The sequence below is a fragment of the Penaeus japonicus genome, unplaced genomic scaffold, assembly GCF_977035675.1.
Source record: "Penaeus japonicus unplaced genomic scaffold, GWHDUDI00000001_assembly GWHDUDI00000016, whole genome shotgun sequence".
NCBI lineage: Eukaryota > Metazoa > Arthropoda > Malacostraca > Decapoda > Penaeidae > Penaeus > Penaeus japonicus.
Genome location: NW_028234418.1, coordinates 11621749 through 11634248, shown reverse-complemented (window position 1 = coordinate 11634248; position 12500 = coordinate 11621749). Strand labels below are relative to the sequence as shown.

General features: G+C 48.3%; 1 protein-coding gene across 30 annotated transcripts in view; it reads left to right on the top strand.

Moving 5' to 3' along the window:
- Nucleotides 1-12500, top strand: part of LOC122249152 (protein c-ets-1-A) — a 229831-nt gene that overhangs the window by 203530 nt on the left and 13801 nt on the right. For 16 of the 30 annotated variants that reach the window (XM_086545089.1, XM_043009775.2, XM_043009777.2 and 13 more), the window contains 2 exons: nucleotides 7830-8153; nucleotides 11019-11048. In XM_086545089.1, coding sequence (XP_086401215.1) covers nucleotides 7830-8153; nucleotides 11019-11048 — 354 coding nt within the window. The remainder of the gene's footprint in view (nucleotides 1-7829; nucleotides 8154-11018; nucleotides 11049-12500) is intronic. The other 14 variants (XM_043009776.2, XM_086545095.1, XM_086545103.1 and 11 more) reach the window with 1 other exon arrangement.

Sequence of the window (12500 nt, the reverse complement as noted above, 5' to 3'; positions counted from 1 at the left end):
CTCCCTTATCCACTTTTCCCCTCTCCTGTTCACTCCTTCCCCTCCCCTTCTCTGTTCATCTTTCCCTCCCTCATCCAAGATTTTCCCTTCCCTTCTCCTCTTTATCCTTCCGCTCCCCTCCTCTCCCATGCCCTCTTCAACCCTTCCATCCCCTCTCCCTCACTTCACCCTTCAGTTCTATTCTTTCTTTCTCTTTCTCACACACATTTTCTTTCTCTCTCCCAACACACACTTCTCTCTGTGTCTCGACTGTGCTATGTTTACTGTTTCGTGTGGCGATTTTGCCGTGATAAAGAGGTGGGGGGGGGGGGCATGTCCGGTGACGATTTGTCCAGCCCCCCTCCCCATCTCCCCAATCTACCCTCTCCCCCATGAAGTTGCGGGGATGGGGGTACTTACGGAGGTACTGGGAAGGAGAAAAGGCTGTGGAAGGGGGGGGGGGGGATACAAAGAGGAAACGACTTTTGAAGTCGTCTTTCTAGCACTGTTGGCTTCGTTCTCCATATACTTCCCCACTCTCTTCTTTCCCTCTCTTCTTTTTCTCTCTCTCTCTCTCATAACTTCTCACTCTTTGCTTCTCTCCTCCTATACACCCCCTTTCCCTTTCTATCCCACTTATTCTCTCTTTCCCTCATCCCTGTCTATACCCACCCCTCTCCCGCACTTCCTCCCCCCGCCCCCTCAATCCCCCAGCCTCCCGCTCCCCTCCCCTCTATTTCCTGGCGTCCTCGGCAAGGTTATCGCGCTGACGATCTCGTAGATAAGCGGGATAGCAGGACACCGACCCGGGTCATGGCTTCTGTGTATAGGGCTGTGGGAATAGGAGGGCAGATAGGGGGGGCGAGGGGAGAGGTGGTGGGGAGGAGATGAGAACAGGATGTAGGAAAGAAAAGGAAACTAGGGAAATGGAAGAAAAGGGAAGGGGAAGATAGGGAAATGAAAGAGTTGGATTTTTTTTTTTTCGAATATGGTATGAACCTTCGATTCCTCTCTCGCTCTCTCTCTCTCTCTCTCTCTCTCTCTCTCTCTCTCTCTCTCTCTCTCTCTCTCTCTCTCTCTCTCTCTCTCTCTCTCTCTCTCTCTCTCTCTCTCTCTCTCTCTCTCTCTCTCTCTCTCTCTCTCTCTCTCTCTCTCTCTCTCTCTCCCTCCCTCCCTCCCTCCCTCCCTCTCCCTCTCTCCCTCTCTTCGTTGTCTCTTCCTTTGTCCTTTTCTAGGCGTAAAGAAGGCAAGGAGGAAGGAAGGAAGTAAGGAGTGGGCTGAGGGTGTGTGAGTGAGCCCCCTTCCCCCCCTCTCCACCCTGCACCTCACACCCTTCACAGGATGTCCCGTGACCCAGCCCCGTCGCCACCCTTTGACCCCGCCCTTCGTCACCTGTAGCCTTTCCCTCAAGTTCCTTTGGTCACGGAAGAAAGGGGGGGGGGGCGGATCCGGCGATTAGGCGGTAGGGGGGGGGGGAGTGGCGTTTGCGTTCGCGATTCTTCAGGATGTGGTCATTTCGGAGGTATCCAAAAAGGCAGCGTATATATATATATATATATATATATATATATATATATATATATATATATATATATATATATATATACATACATACATACGTATATATACATATATATAATATATATATATATATATATATACATACATCTATATATATACATATACATATATATATATATATATATATATATATATATATATATATATATGTATATATATATATATATATATATATATATATATATATATATATATATATATATATATATAATATATGTATGTATGTATGTACACACACACACACACACACACACACACACACACACACACACACACACACACACACACACACACACACACACACACACACACACACACACACACACACATCCACAAACATACATACATATACACATTTCCACAATCAATGATAATGAACAGCTAGATAGAGCAGACAGCGAGAAAGAAAGCTCCTACGCAAGGGCGAGTCGCGTCTGCGTGCCGAGTGAGACAAGAGTAACAAGCATGTACATTTGACACGTTATCAAAGGAGCTCGGATTCCCCAGCATCCTGCCAGTGTGTGTGTGTGGCCGCTCCGAGGTACGGTTATCGTTTTCTTTTTATCTACCATTTATCATACGTGTGAAGAAACGCAGTCAGGACCCCCAGCCTGCCGATAGCGACACAGGAAACACTGATAGTCGGCCGAGCTCTTATCGCAGAGCCAGCCAGAAATATGACATAACTACAACTAACCACATTAATGTGTTTCTGAATGCGAATGATGTGTGTAATTAATGCCTAGCTGGTGTGGATTCGTCTCTACATTGCGAAGGGAAAGGCGAATTTAGACTTATGTGTAGAATCTCGAAGACTTGATCCTACAGCTGTCAGATCCGGGCTTCCTCGAGTCGGCCTTAGCTGCATTTAATCCTTAGAGACCAACACAAACCGCTCAGCAATAATGATGACAATAATTATTATGATATAAATAAAAATAATGATAATGATGATTATAGTGATGATGATGATAATAGTAATAAAATTATAATTGTTATTACCATCAAGATGGTGATGATGATAATGATAATAATAATGATAATCATAATGATAATAGTAATGATAACAGTAATAATAATGATGACAATAATGATAACAAAAATATCAGCAGCACCAACAGCATTAATAGCAATAACGATCGGTGGAAACAGCTTGAGTCATAGATTGAACAAAGCTTGAAATCAGAGTAGCATAATTCCGCTACAAGCCCCACGGAGAAGACCACGCTGGTTCACCCGTGGCTTGTAAGGTGGCTATGTTGCTCTGTGGAATCTACTTAGGCGAAGTGGAATAGTCTTGTGGCTTAGTGTGGCGCGATAAGAATACGAAAGGTCACGGCGGGAGTTGCGAGTCTTTGCTCTTTCTCTCTCTTTCCCTCTCTCTCTCTCTCTCTCGTTAGATGTTGAGAAATATTTGGATGTTTGCTGTTTTAGAAGTGTGAGTATGTACGTTAAGATGTTGGTTGTGCTCATTTCAGAAAATTATTGGAAAATATAATGTCTGTAATGAGGACGCTTATTTGATTGTTTTTGCAAGCAATGGCCCTTAATATCCTTGTACACGTAACATAGACATCCGATATTATTTCGTTTGCTAATAAGGAAAGTCTAAATGATTTTCATATCCACCAAGAGAAACTCCTGGTCTAACCAAAATAACTGGTTTAATTAGTTAAGTGGCAACCCTTAGTGCCACGGCGTGCCAGCGCCAGCCGTCAAAAGTTGTACCCTTAGTCTGCCTCCGGATGGCACTGGACACTTGACCGTTTTCTACAGCGCGCAGTGCCTACTCGTCACGCCCTAGTGCCAGGGAGTGTCTACTTGTCTCGAGCGAGTGCCAAAGTTGTGCATGAAATCTCACTCCCTTCTTCAGCATGTGCCTGTGCCCAGTGTTTCCACCTCTGTAAACGCCTTCAGTGTTCTCGATTGTGTCGTGGCCTGTGTCTAGGCGCCCTCGCATCCCAGCCGCGACAGTGAGACGTGGCCGGGCGCAAACGTCTCCAGTCTCACACCTCCCCAGCCATTCCCGACGGACCGCATCTTGTTGACTAATGACCAAACTAACAGCACTAACACAACTCCGCCCCGAGGACACAAGCCCACACCTCCGCTGTGCTAACATGAGTGTGTGCAGGCCCAGCCCCACGCGGCTCACCAACTACTATTATTGGGCTTACGGTAACGTTGGAGACAACTTTAGAGGTTTTCTTGTAGTTAACTATATTTTATTACCATTTGTTCTCTCTCTCTCTCTCTCTCTCTCTCTCTCTCTCTCTCTCTCTCTCCTCTACACGTCTATCTGTCTTTCTTTGCATTACTCCTTTCCTTCCTCCGTCTCAATCTTCTCTCTTCCTTTGTGGTACAAATAATTTTTTGCAGACGACAAAGGTTTTCCTTGAATGAACACTAATACATAGTTTCTGCTACAATTATGCTGCCATCTGCGATCTTACTTACTGGTCCAGTAGCGAGGTTAAGATCATGCATAACATATTGAGTAAAAAAAGGAAGACTCAATTTCCAAATTTTCTCGATTTGTTCTGGCCGAACTTTGAGACCTGGAGGCATATCTTCAGGAGCGCCGGCACGCAGAGGGAGACCCGCTTGATCTATCAGACTAGCTTCCTCTCTTTTACTAATGTTGTTTTCGTAGCTGTGAAACTAACCAACAGCTAAAGAGCATAACAAAAAACAAAAATACATAGTATACTCGCAAAGGGAGTGAACTTGAGGGGGGGGGGGCAAAAAGACAATAGACCAATGGGGCAAAAAGGAAAGTAAAGAATGAAGTAGAGAGAAAAAAAAAAACGAAAAAAAACAAGTAATCGTGGAAAAAAAGACGGTCACGAGTCGACGGTCTCCCTCGGACGTCGGCATCTTGGAGGCCAGAAAGGAGACCCACTTGGAGACTTGTGTTTGCTATTCACGCTCTGGTTTAACGCGGCTTGTGGGATTGTTTGCGCTCGTTAGGATGTGTGCTCGCAAACAAAAGGATTCATGGAAAAGACGACAAGGGCGACGGCTGTTTTCTTTTTTTTTCTTCTTCTTTTTTGTCATCATCCTGTTGCTTTGAACGTGTGGTTGCCGACGAGGGGATAAAAGCGTTCAGAATTTTCCTTTGTGCGTCTTGGTTCTTTCTTTTTTTGAGGTCTTTGTTTCGTGAATTCATTTAATGTACGTTCATTCATTTTATTTCTTGTGCAATAAGTCCGTTTTTAGTGGTTAAACAGTTGTTATTTCTCGTCAATAACCAAACATGAATACGAGTGAGTATATCCCCTTTCATCGTAATCTGTTCAATGGCATTACCACTTCCCGTGTTTCGTTTAATATTTTTCTGAATTCGGTCGAGGAATCCTGCGACTTCTTACCACGATTTCTCCTTCGCCGCCATACCCTCAATTCTCTCCCTTCCTCCCTCTCTCACCTTCGTGTTCCTTCCCTTCCTAGCCCCTCTTCCTTGCCCCCCCCCTCTCCTTCCCCCACCTTCGTGTTCCTTCCCTTTCCCCTGTCTTCCCCTCCCCTCTTCCCTCCCCCAGACCCCCGCATGCCCTGAGGCCAGTTCGGGCGGTCCACCCCTCCACCTGCACCTCCAGTGGCTCCCCCTGTGCCTTACCCTAGTCATTAGTTCCGGGCGGTGAGTCCAAATGATGGAGGTAAGTGGTGAGGAGCGACAGCCGCCGCCACAAACACTGAGCTCCTGGAACCCCCTCCCCTCCCTTCCCCCCTCTCCCCCTTACTCACACACACATACACTTATTCCCTCAAACATACCTCCCTCTCGGGGTGTATGTGTATGTTAACCCGCTCCTAGTTCTGCGGAGACCGGGACAATGAGGAGGGAAGGAGCCGGTCGCGAGGAGGTCGAGGAGGTGCAGGAAGCGTTGACTTCCCGGTTGGCAGGGGACTTCAACGCCGCCGGTCCGTAGGAAGTAATCCAAGCGGCCGCAGATCTCTCCTCCCCCCCCCCTTGCGCTGTCGCCTGGACGATAGCTGACCACTGCCTCGCTGATTCAAATCGGATTTAGGATTTACTAGGAATCGGGGATTGTTTTTTTTTCCTTATAAATAGGATACATTGATGTTTTTTTCTCCTAGAGGGTTGACGAATTAGATCTGTCTAAATTTCCTTATATAAGAAGTACTCAAGACTTGGCGGGGAAACATCGAGTTCAGAGTTGCAGCGACAGCGTGTTCAACAATAAAAAACAACAAAAAAGCAATGGTTAGGGGCGTAAGCATGAACTTGCGTGGGGTCAAACACACTACCACTCGCGACCCCAGAGCAACGAATTGGGGGGTGAGGGGGTGAGAAAACGCTGTGGAGGAGGGAAGAGGGAGTGCAAGAAAGCAGGAAGATGAGGGGACGTCTGATGTAGTTATGAGGAAATGAGGGGAAGGGAGAGGCGGTGTGGAGGGCGTGCAGGTGTGGGGGAAGGAGTTGCGAACAAGGGGTGGAGTAGATGTGGGGGTGGGAGTGGGAGGGAATTGGGAGTGTGTGTGTGTGTGTATGTATGTGTGTGTGTGTGCGTGTGCGTGTGCGTGTGCGTGTGCGTATATGTGTGAGTGTGTGTGTGTTGCGGGTGGAGGGAGAGAAACCGGGAGGGGGGTGGGGGTGGGAGCGTGTGAGTTACGGACGGGGGAGGGAGTCGAGGGGGGAGGGAAACGGAGGACACGGGGATCTAGGAAGGGGAGAGGGAGGGAGAGGGGAAGAGGGGAGGGGGCCAGCGAGTGGTGGCCGCCGCTGCCTCAAGGTGAAACACAGCCCGGGGGGAGGCTGGAGGCGCCGGGGGTAAAGGGCAGTCGCTGGAGGGGAACAAGCCTGGGATACTACACCAACAATCACCGAACTTCCCCCACGAGGCGCCGCTACTCCTGTCGTGTCGGGAGGACGACTTCCTTCCCTCCGCCGCGGGCGCCGTAAACCCCTCCCTTCCACTCCCTTGCAAATCACTGCGTGGCGTGGCACTGGTACTAGCTGGTTTCTGGACGCATGCATGCGCGAGTGCGCTCACGTACATGCAGACCCCGACACGCAAATACAAGCGTATTCATACATACATACATACACAAAATTAGAAACGATTACGCGTACACTGAACATATGTACACACGCGCGCGAGTTCAGATCTCATTATATAAAATATATATCCGTTTCTGATCCGATGAATGCCGATCACGGATGCTGAAGAGGTGTGGAGAGGGGGGGGGGGTGGCAGCAGCACCTCTCGCAGAGTTGCAAGCGACACGACGCACGTGCTGTGTCCTGCAGGCTGTACACGCTTCGGTGCGTTAGATCACGACGCCTGCAGGGGAAGTCATTACATGTTTATGTCCTGTGTTCGTATGTGTTAATTGTGTTTATTTACATATGCCATTCCTTCGCTCCTTGGGACAACTTTGTCACACCATTACTTCATTCTGATACCGTGCTAATATATCCTCATTGTTCTGTCCATTAAGAGAATAGTTTTTTTTACCGCAGTGTGCCATATGTTTTTCTTCCGCCTTCACGCGCTGGAGGACACTGACGCCTGCATCGCTGCCATAACATGCTGTTGTCCTTGGGGAATAAAGATTTGTGAATTAGCACCCGCGCGGAAAGCGCTGATCCACACGCTCTGAAACAGCCGCTAGAAACCGCACTCGCGAATAGCAAGTAGAGTCTGGAGGCCGCCAATCCGTGTGAATATTCATCGTGATGAATATTCCGCTTGATGAAGGTCCTCACTCATCCAGAGACACCCCCACCCCCCTTTTGCTGCTGCCTCCTCCCCCACACCTTCCCTGTCGCTAGAGGGCGGGAGGGAAAGAGTTTATGACGCCCCCAAACCTCTGTCGGCGGTGATATGATGGACATTAATACACACGCGCGTGCGAGATTTAAGAGTGTAGACTTCGGCAAAATTTCGACAAGTAATTAGTAGTTTTCTGGATGAAGGAAATAATACAGGTATTTGATGTGTCGGTTGGGGATGCCTTGTGACGTCAGAAGGAGGGGGTGCATGACGCTTGGTGAGCATGACGGCCTCACTGTCAAGGTCGCGGCGTCACAATAGGACAAGGTTCCTGACTTCGGATTGTTTGGGGAAATGGGGCAACCTGACTGCATGTCTTTTCCTGAACCCTTATTTCCAAACGTGGAAAGATTTCAAAGCCTTCAATAAGTCTTACAGAAGCATTACCATAAGCCTCATTTTCAGTTTATAGATTTTAAATGTTTAACCTTTGTAACCTGACGTCTAACCTGTCCTTATTTTCTCCCACAGATGTCGAGGAGGAGTCCGCGTCGCTCGCACACGTGCCCTCCACCTTCCACGAATATGTGCCAGACTTCAACGAGTTCCTGGAGGGCTACTCAGGCCCGATGCCCGAGCACCGCCTCAACCCCGTCCTCTCCGCATCCCCGTCGTCACACGTCCCTCCTCCACCGGCGTCACTGCCTTCGTCGGCGCTCCCTTCGCAGGCCTCCGTCGCTTCCACCGCCGCCTCGTCGTCCGCCACGACCACTCCCGCCCACACCACGTCGCCGTCCAACACGTCGTCCAGCACTCCGCACGCCACAACTGCGCAGACTCTACAGTACCTAGAAGGTATGTTGTCCGTTCCTCTTGCTTAGGGTTACAGTGAGCTTGTTCTCTTGACGAGGGCCTCTTGGCACTCTCCTGCAAGCAGTAAGGTCTCGCCGGGCGTGTGTGCGCCAAGCACTTGTGTCAAGCACGCACTCTCTCCACTGAGCCGCCGCGATCTCTTCCTGCCCGAGCTTGCTTACTGGTGGTGGACTTCAGGCTTTAGGTTATATTGCTAACAGGTTTTTGTGCTACGGAGTCGTCGAAGGATAGGATGAATATGAATTTACTGATAAGTAAAAATGTAATCATTTCAATCAGTTTAGTGGCTACGCTATCGACCGACGTTACGCTAAAAGCTCTTATAGCGATATTCAAGGATAATAATTCGAACGGAGTGACTGATGACCAGCATTTTTTTCTCCTTTGCGCGTAACAGTTAAGCGGAAACTCGGCATTTCCGTGTTGACCTTCGGTGGTTCATGATCAAACTGGAGCCGAGACTTCACCGCGAGGATGTCACAGCCGGAGAGGAACTGCGTGCCGCGGTCGCTCTCCTTTTTTCCCGGCGATTTCTTTACATTTGTCTCTTTCTGAATGACTCCCGTTTTTTGCGTCAGTTCGTGGTCTGTTTTGATTATGAGGAGCCCGGTCTGTGATCTCTCGCCCCGGGTCTTGTTGAGCGGAGTTTATAAAGGGAGAAAGTAATGAAGTGTTTTATGTACAGTAATGGCGGCAGCTGTCACTTTCCTCATTTATGTTACCATCAGAAGAATTTATATCATTTCGTTTAATTTAATGATTAAAAGCAAAGGGGACTCTTTGTTTTATTGCCAGGAGACTGAACCCAGCGCGATTATAATGAAGATAAAACGGCCATTGCGGTAAATGTGAAAGAGGGGATTGAAACTAAAGGAGATACGCAAAAAACGAGCTAATTCAGAGACAGAGAAAGTAAATAATAACATCAACAATTGGGATGCTGTTTCGCAAAGCGTGGCAGAGAGATAAGCCTCTGACTGGGATGTAAACAATGAGATTCGAAAGGTGTTTGGGTTGGTGACCTGGAAGAGGGGGGGAGAGGGAGGGAGGGAGGGTGGGAGGATGATAGTGAGTCCCGATAGTGATGCTCTAGACAATGATAGTGATGATAATGACGATGATAATGATGGTAACGAGCGCCGAGGGCCGGGGGCGTGGTCGGTTAGCACCAGAAACGCCGGAAACCGAAGCAGCCGACCGGAAAAAACGGGCGACGGGAGGGGGGTGGGAAGGGGGAAGGAGGGAAGGGGAGGAGGAAAGGTTGGCGAGGACGGGGGCTCGGGAGGTGGGAGGGGGCGGGGATGGTAGGAGGGGATGTCCAGGTCGTTTTATGGGATCGTCAGGCTATCATAGAGGGGATCTTGGGGGAGGGGAGGGGAGTATAATTTTCTAAGGGACAGGTAATTTACTCGGTTTTTATATGCATGTCTATATAAACTCAGTATTATTATTATTATCGATACAATGAACGTCAGCCGTTTTTTCCCCTAAGATCATTCTCATATTAGTATTAGTTAATATCAAAAGTATCCTATTTCGTGGAACTTTTTCGTAAAAGACTAAAGAAATCGTATTATCTTCTTTAACTATTATTATCAATATCAAAAATGACATTTTCCAATAAGATGTCATTCTTATGACACGCCTAGTATATTCTTAACTTGGAAAGCTTCTTTTTCGAGTCATAGCGAATGAAAATAGTATATTAAAGACAGAGACACATTAGTATGGCATTACATCGCCTCGGGACTACAACAAAAACTTACTTTACGTTACACCGAACTCGGATAACGCCGCATGAAAATATTAATTTCCTGTACATGTATTTGCCAGTGGCGCCTTAGACATCGGATATGTTACAGGCCGATTCTCAGATACACCTTAGAGAATCTTCTGTCTCACACGCCAGGTGTTAGAGAATCTTCATTGAGCGAAATGATTCTTATTCTTTTCTGTCACTGTCCACAACCGTAATATTTTTTTAAGGAAGGCTAGACAAGGAACCATTATCTTGTGGATTTTTTTTTTTACCAACCATGGCACTGCATAGTGTAATGCGTCACTTTTTCCCGTTTGCCTTTTGTTTTCCCGCGCGAAGCTCCGCCCATTTTATCGTGACGTCAGAGGTTCCTGCGGGGTCACTCTTTCTGCTCGCCCAATGACTGACAGTGGTGTGATCTGTTGCCATCCTTCCATAATTCTCATTATACTTTTCCTCTTCCGGAGGGGCTAAGTGATCTTTGGGCTTAATGAAGGCGAGGCGTACACTTTCCGTACATCTGGCAGCTGAAAAGGTCTCGGGACTCGCACAGAAACAAGGCAGGAAGAGCGCCGTCGGAAGTCCCTAACTGGTAACCACCGCGTGTTCGCCTACAAGGTGGCTGGTCGTCCGCGTGTCACACAAAAGCATTAATTGAGCGGGATCACACGTAGCGACCAGTGGCGCAGTTCCTTCCTTACATCGCTTGATTTATCGCTCGCCTCTGACCGCACTGCCCCCCGGTCGCCGCTCGCGTGCACTCCGCCGATAGTTTTGTCTTTGAATTTTGTGTTGCGGGAGAGAGCGCGACTTCTCCTGGGAGATTCTGCGACTTGATTGTCCTTTTGATTGTGATAAGTGATGGAGAATCGGACATAGCGTGCTTGAAGTGCTTACTGAGTGACCTACCAGAGCCGGCTAATTTTGTCACTGACTCAGGGTTCAAAAAGGCCTTTGAGATTTTAGCAAGAAATATTGGAAGAAACCTCGTCTATTTTGTCTATTATTTGAAAAAACAAAAGCAAAGAACATGACTATGTGCGAGACATATATCAATTTCACTGAAGATTTTTCGTATCGACTTTCAGAAAAGAGAAGAATGGGCTGGAGCCGCAACGGTAAGACCAAATCTTATATTTGTGAACTGTATGTGTTTTTGTGAGTGCTTGTAGTAATCCCCTGTATTAAAACGACCTGTGGATATAGAGTGATCTCCGGATCGCAGTGACTTGTGTTTGTAGCGAACTTGTAGAGGTCTTGTGAATGCTGAGAACTAACAAAGCGATGTGGCAATTAATGGTGTCGTGATGATAATGAAGGCAAGAAAGCGCTTTGTTTTACTGTTCGATAATGTATTTTCACGATGCTATTATGGATGAATGAGCCATTTTATTAGTCCTTTGTTGTGTGCTGTAGGGAAGCCATCGTGATCCACGCGTAGATCGCAAGAGTAGATAATTCTACCGTAGATGAACCCGACCAGTGGTGTAGATGCATGTTGTATTTTGCAAGAGCTTCAATTAATATGCATGTGATATGGTTCTAGATAGTTTATAATGGAGGGGTAATACCGCCCCCCCCCATTATACCTAACCCCCCCACGTGAAACCGCGCGCTAACATGATGAAACCAAGGAAAGACAAGTAGCGGAGATGCTATCGGCCGCTCTTGGTGGGGGTGGATTGAGGGGGGGGAGGGGGAGGGGGGGCTGCGGGGAAATAGCGTAGTTAGGTTTCAAGTCCACAGTTAGGACAGGAGGTGAGTGTGGCAGCAAGGGTGTAGTTAGAACAGCAGGTAAGTGTAGAGGGCTTGCGGGGTGTGTTTGAGAAGGGGAGGAGGTGGGGTGGGGGTGGGGGGAATCTTCGCCCAGCACGCACGGGGTCATTTAGGTAGTCATTAGGGGTAGTTAGAAGGAACGGCCCGAAACGGAAACCCGAATACGAGGGAAGTAGGAGGGAAAACGAAAGAGAAAATCCGCAAGAATGTCAAGTCTATCGGCGGCGTAGCGTGATTAGGTAAGCAGTGTATCAGTTGTTAGAGTATTAGTTAGGGGCAGTTAGAGTCCCCTGGATGAAGGGCAACAGGTAGTAGGGACCGGAAGCCCATTGTAGGACTCACCATGCTCCGTTGCTCCCGTACAGCCGTCCCTCCCCTCCCTCGGGGCGTATCCCTCCCACGACCAAGATCGCCCTTATGCCCCCTGTGCGTACGGGCGTGGACGAGGGTCAATCGCGAGCCTCACATCCGCCGGTGTGACCGCGGCGGAGCAGCCCCTCTTGCTCGGCCCAGACCAAAGCGCTTGATAAAGGGATGATATTAATCGTTATCTAGAGTGTCGCCTCTTTTTTTCGTCTTCGTTTTTTCCCCCTGAATGGAATATCAAAATCTCAGGACCGTGGCGGTGGACTGTGAATAGGGCGGCTCCAGGATTGTGTTTGTTCAACATCCCAATTACGCGAAGGAGTGGAGGGCGGCCAGGCTCGATGGAAGGGCCTGTCGCGAGAACAAGACGGGTTTGTCCAGCGGGTCCTCAGCGCCGCCGACGAAGAGGTGTCGCGTCCTTCTCGCCG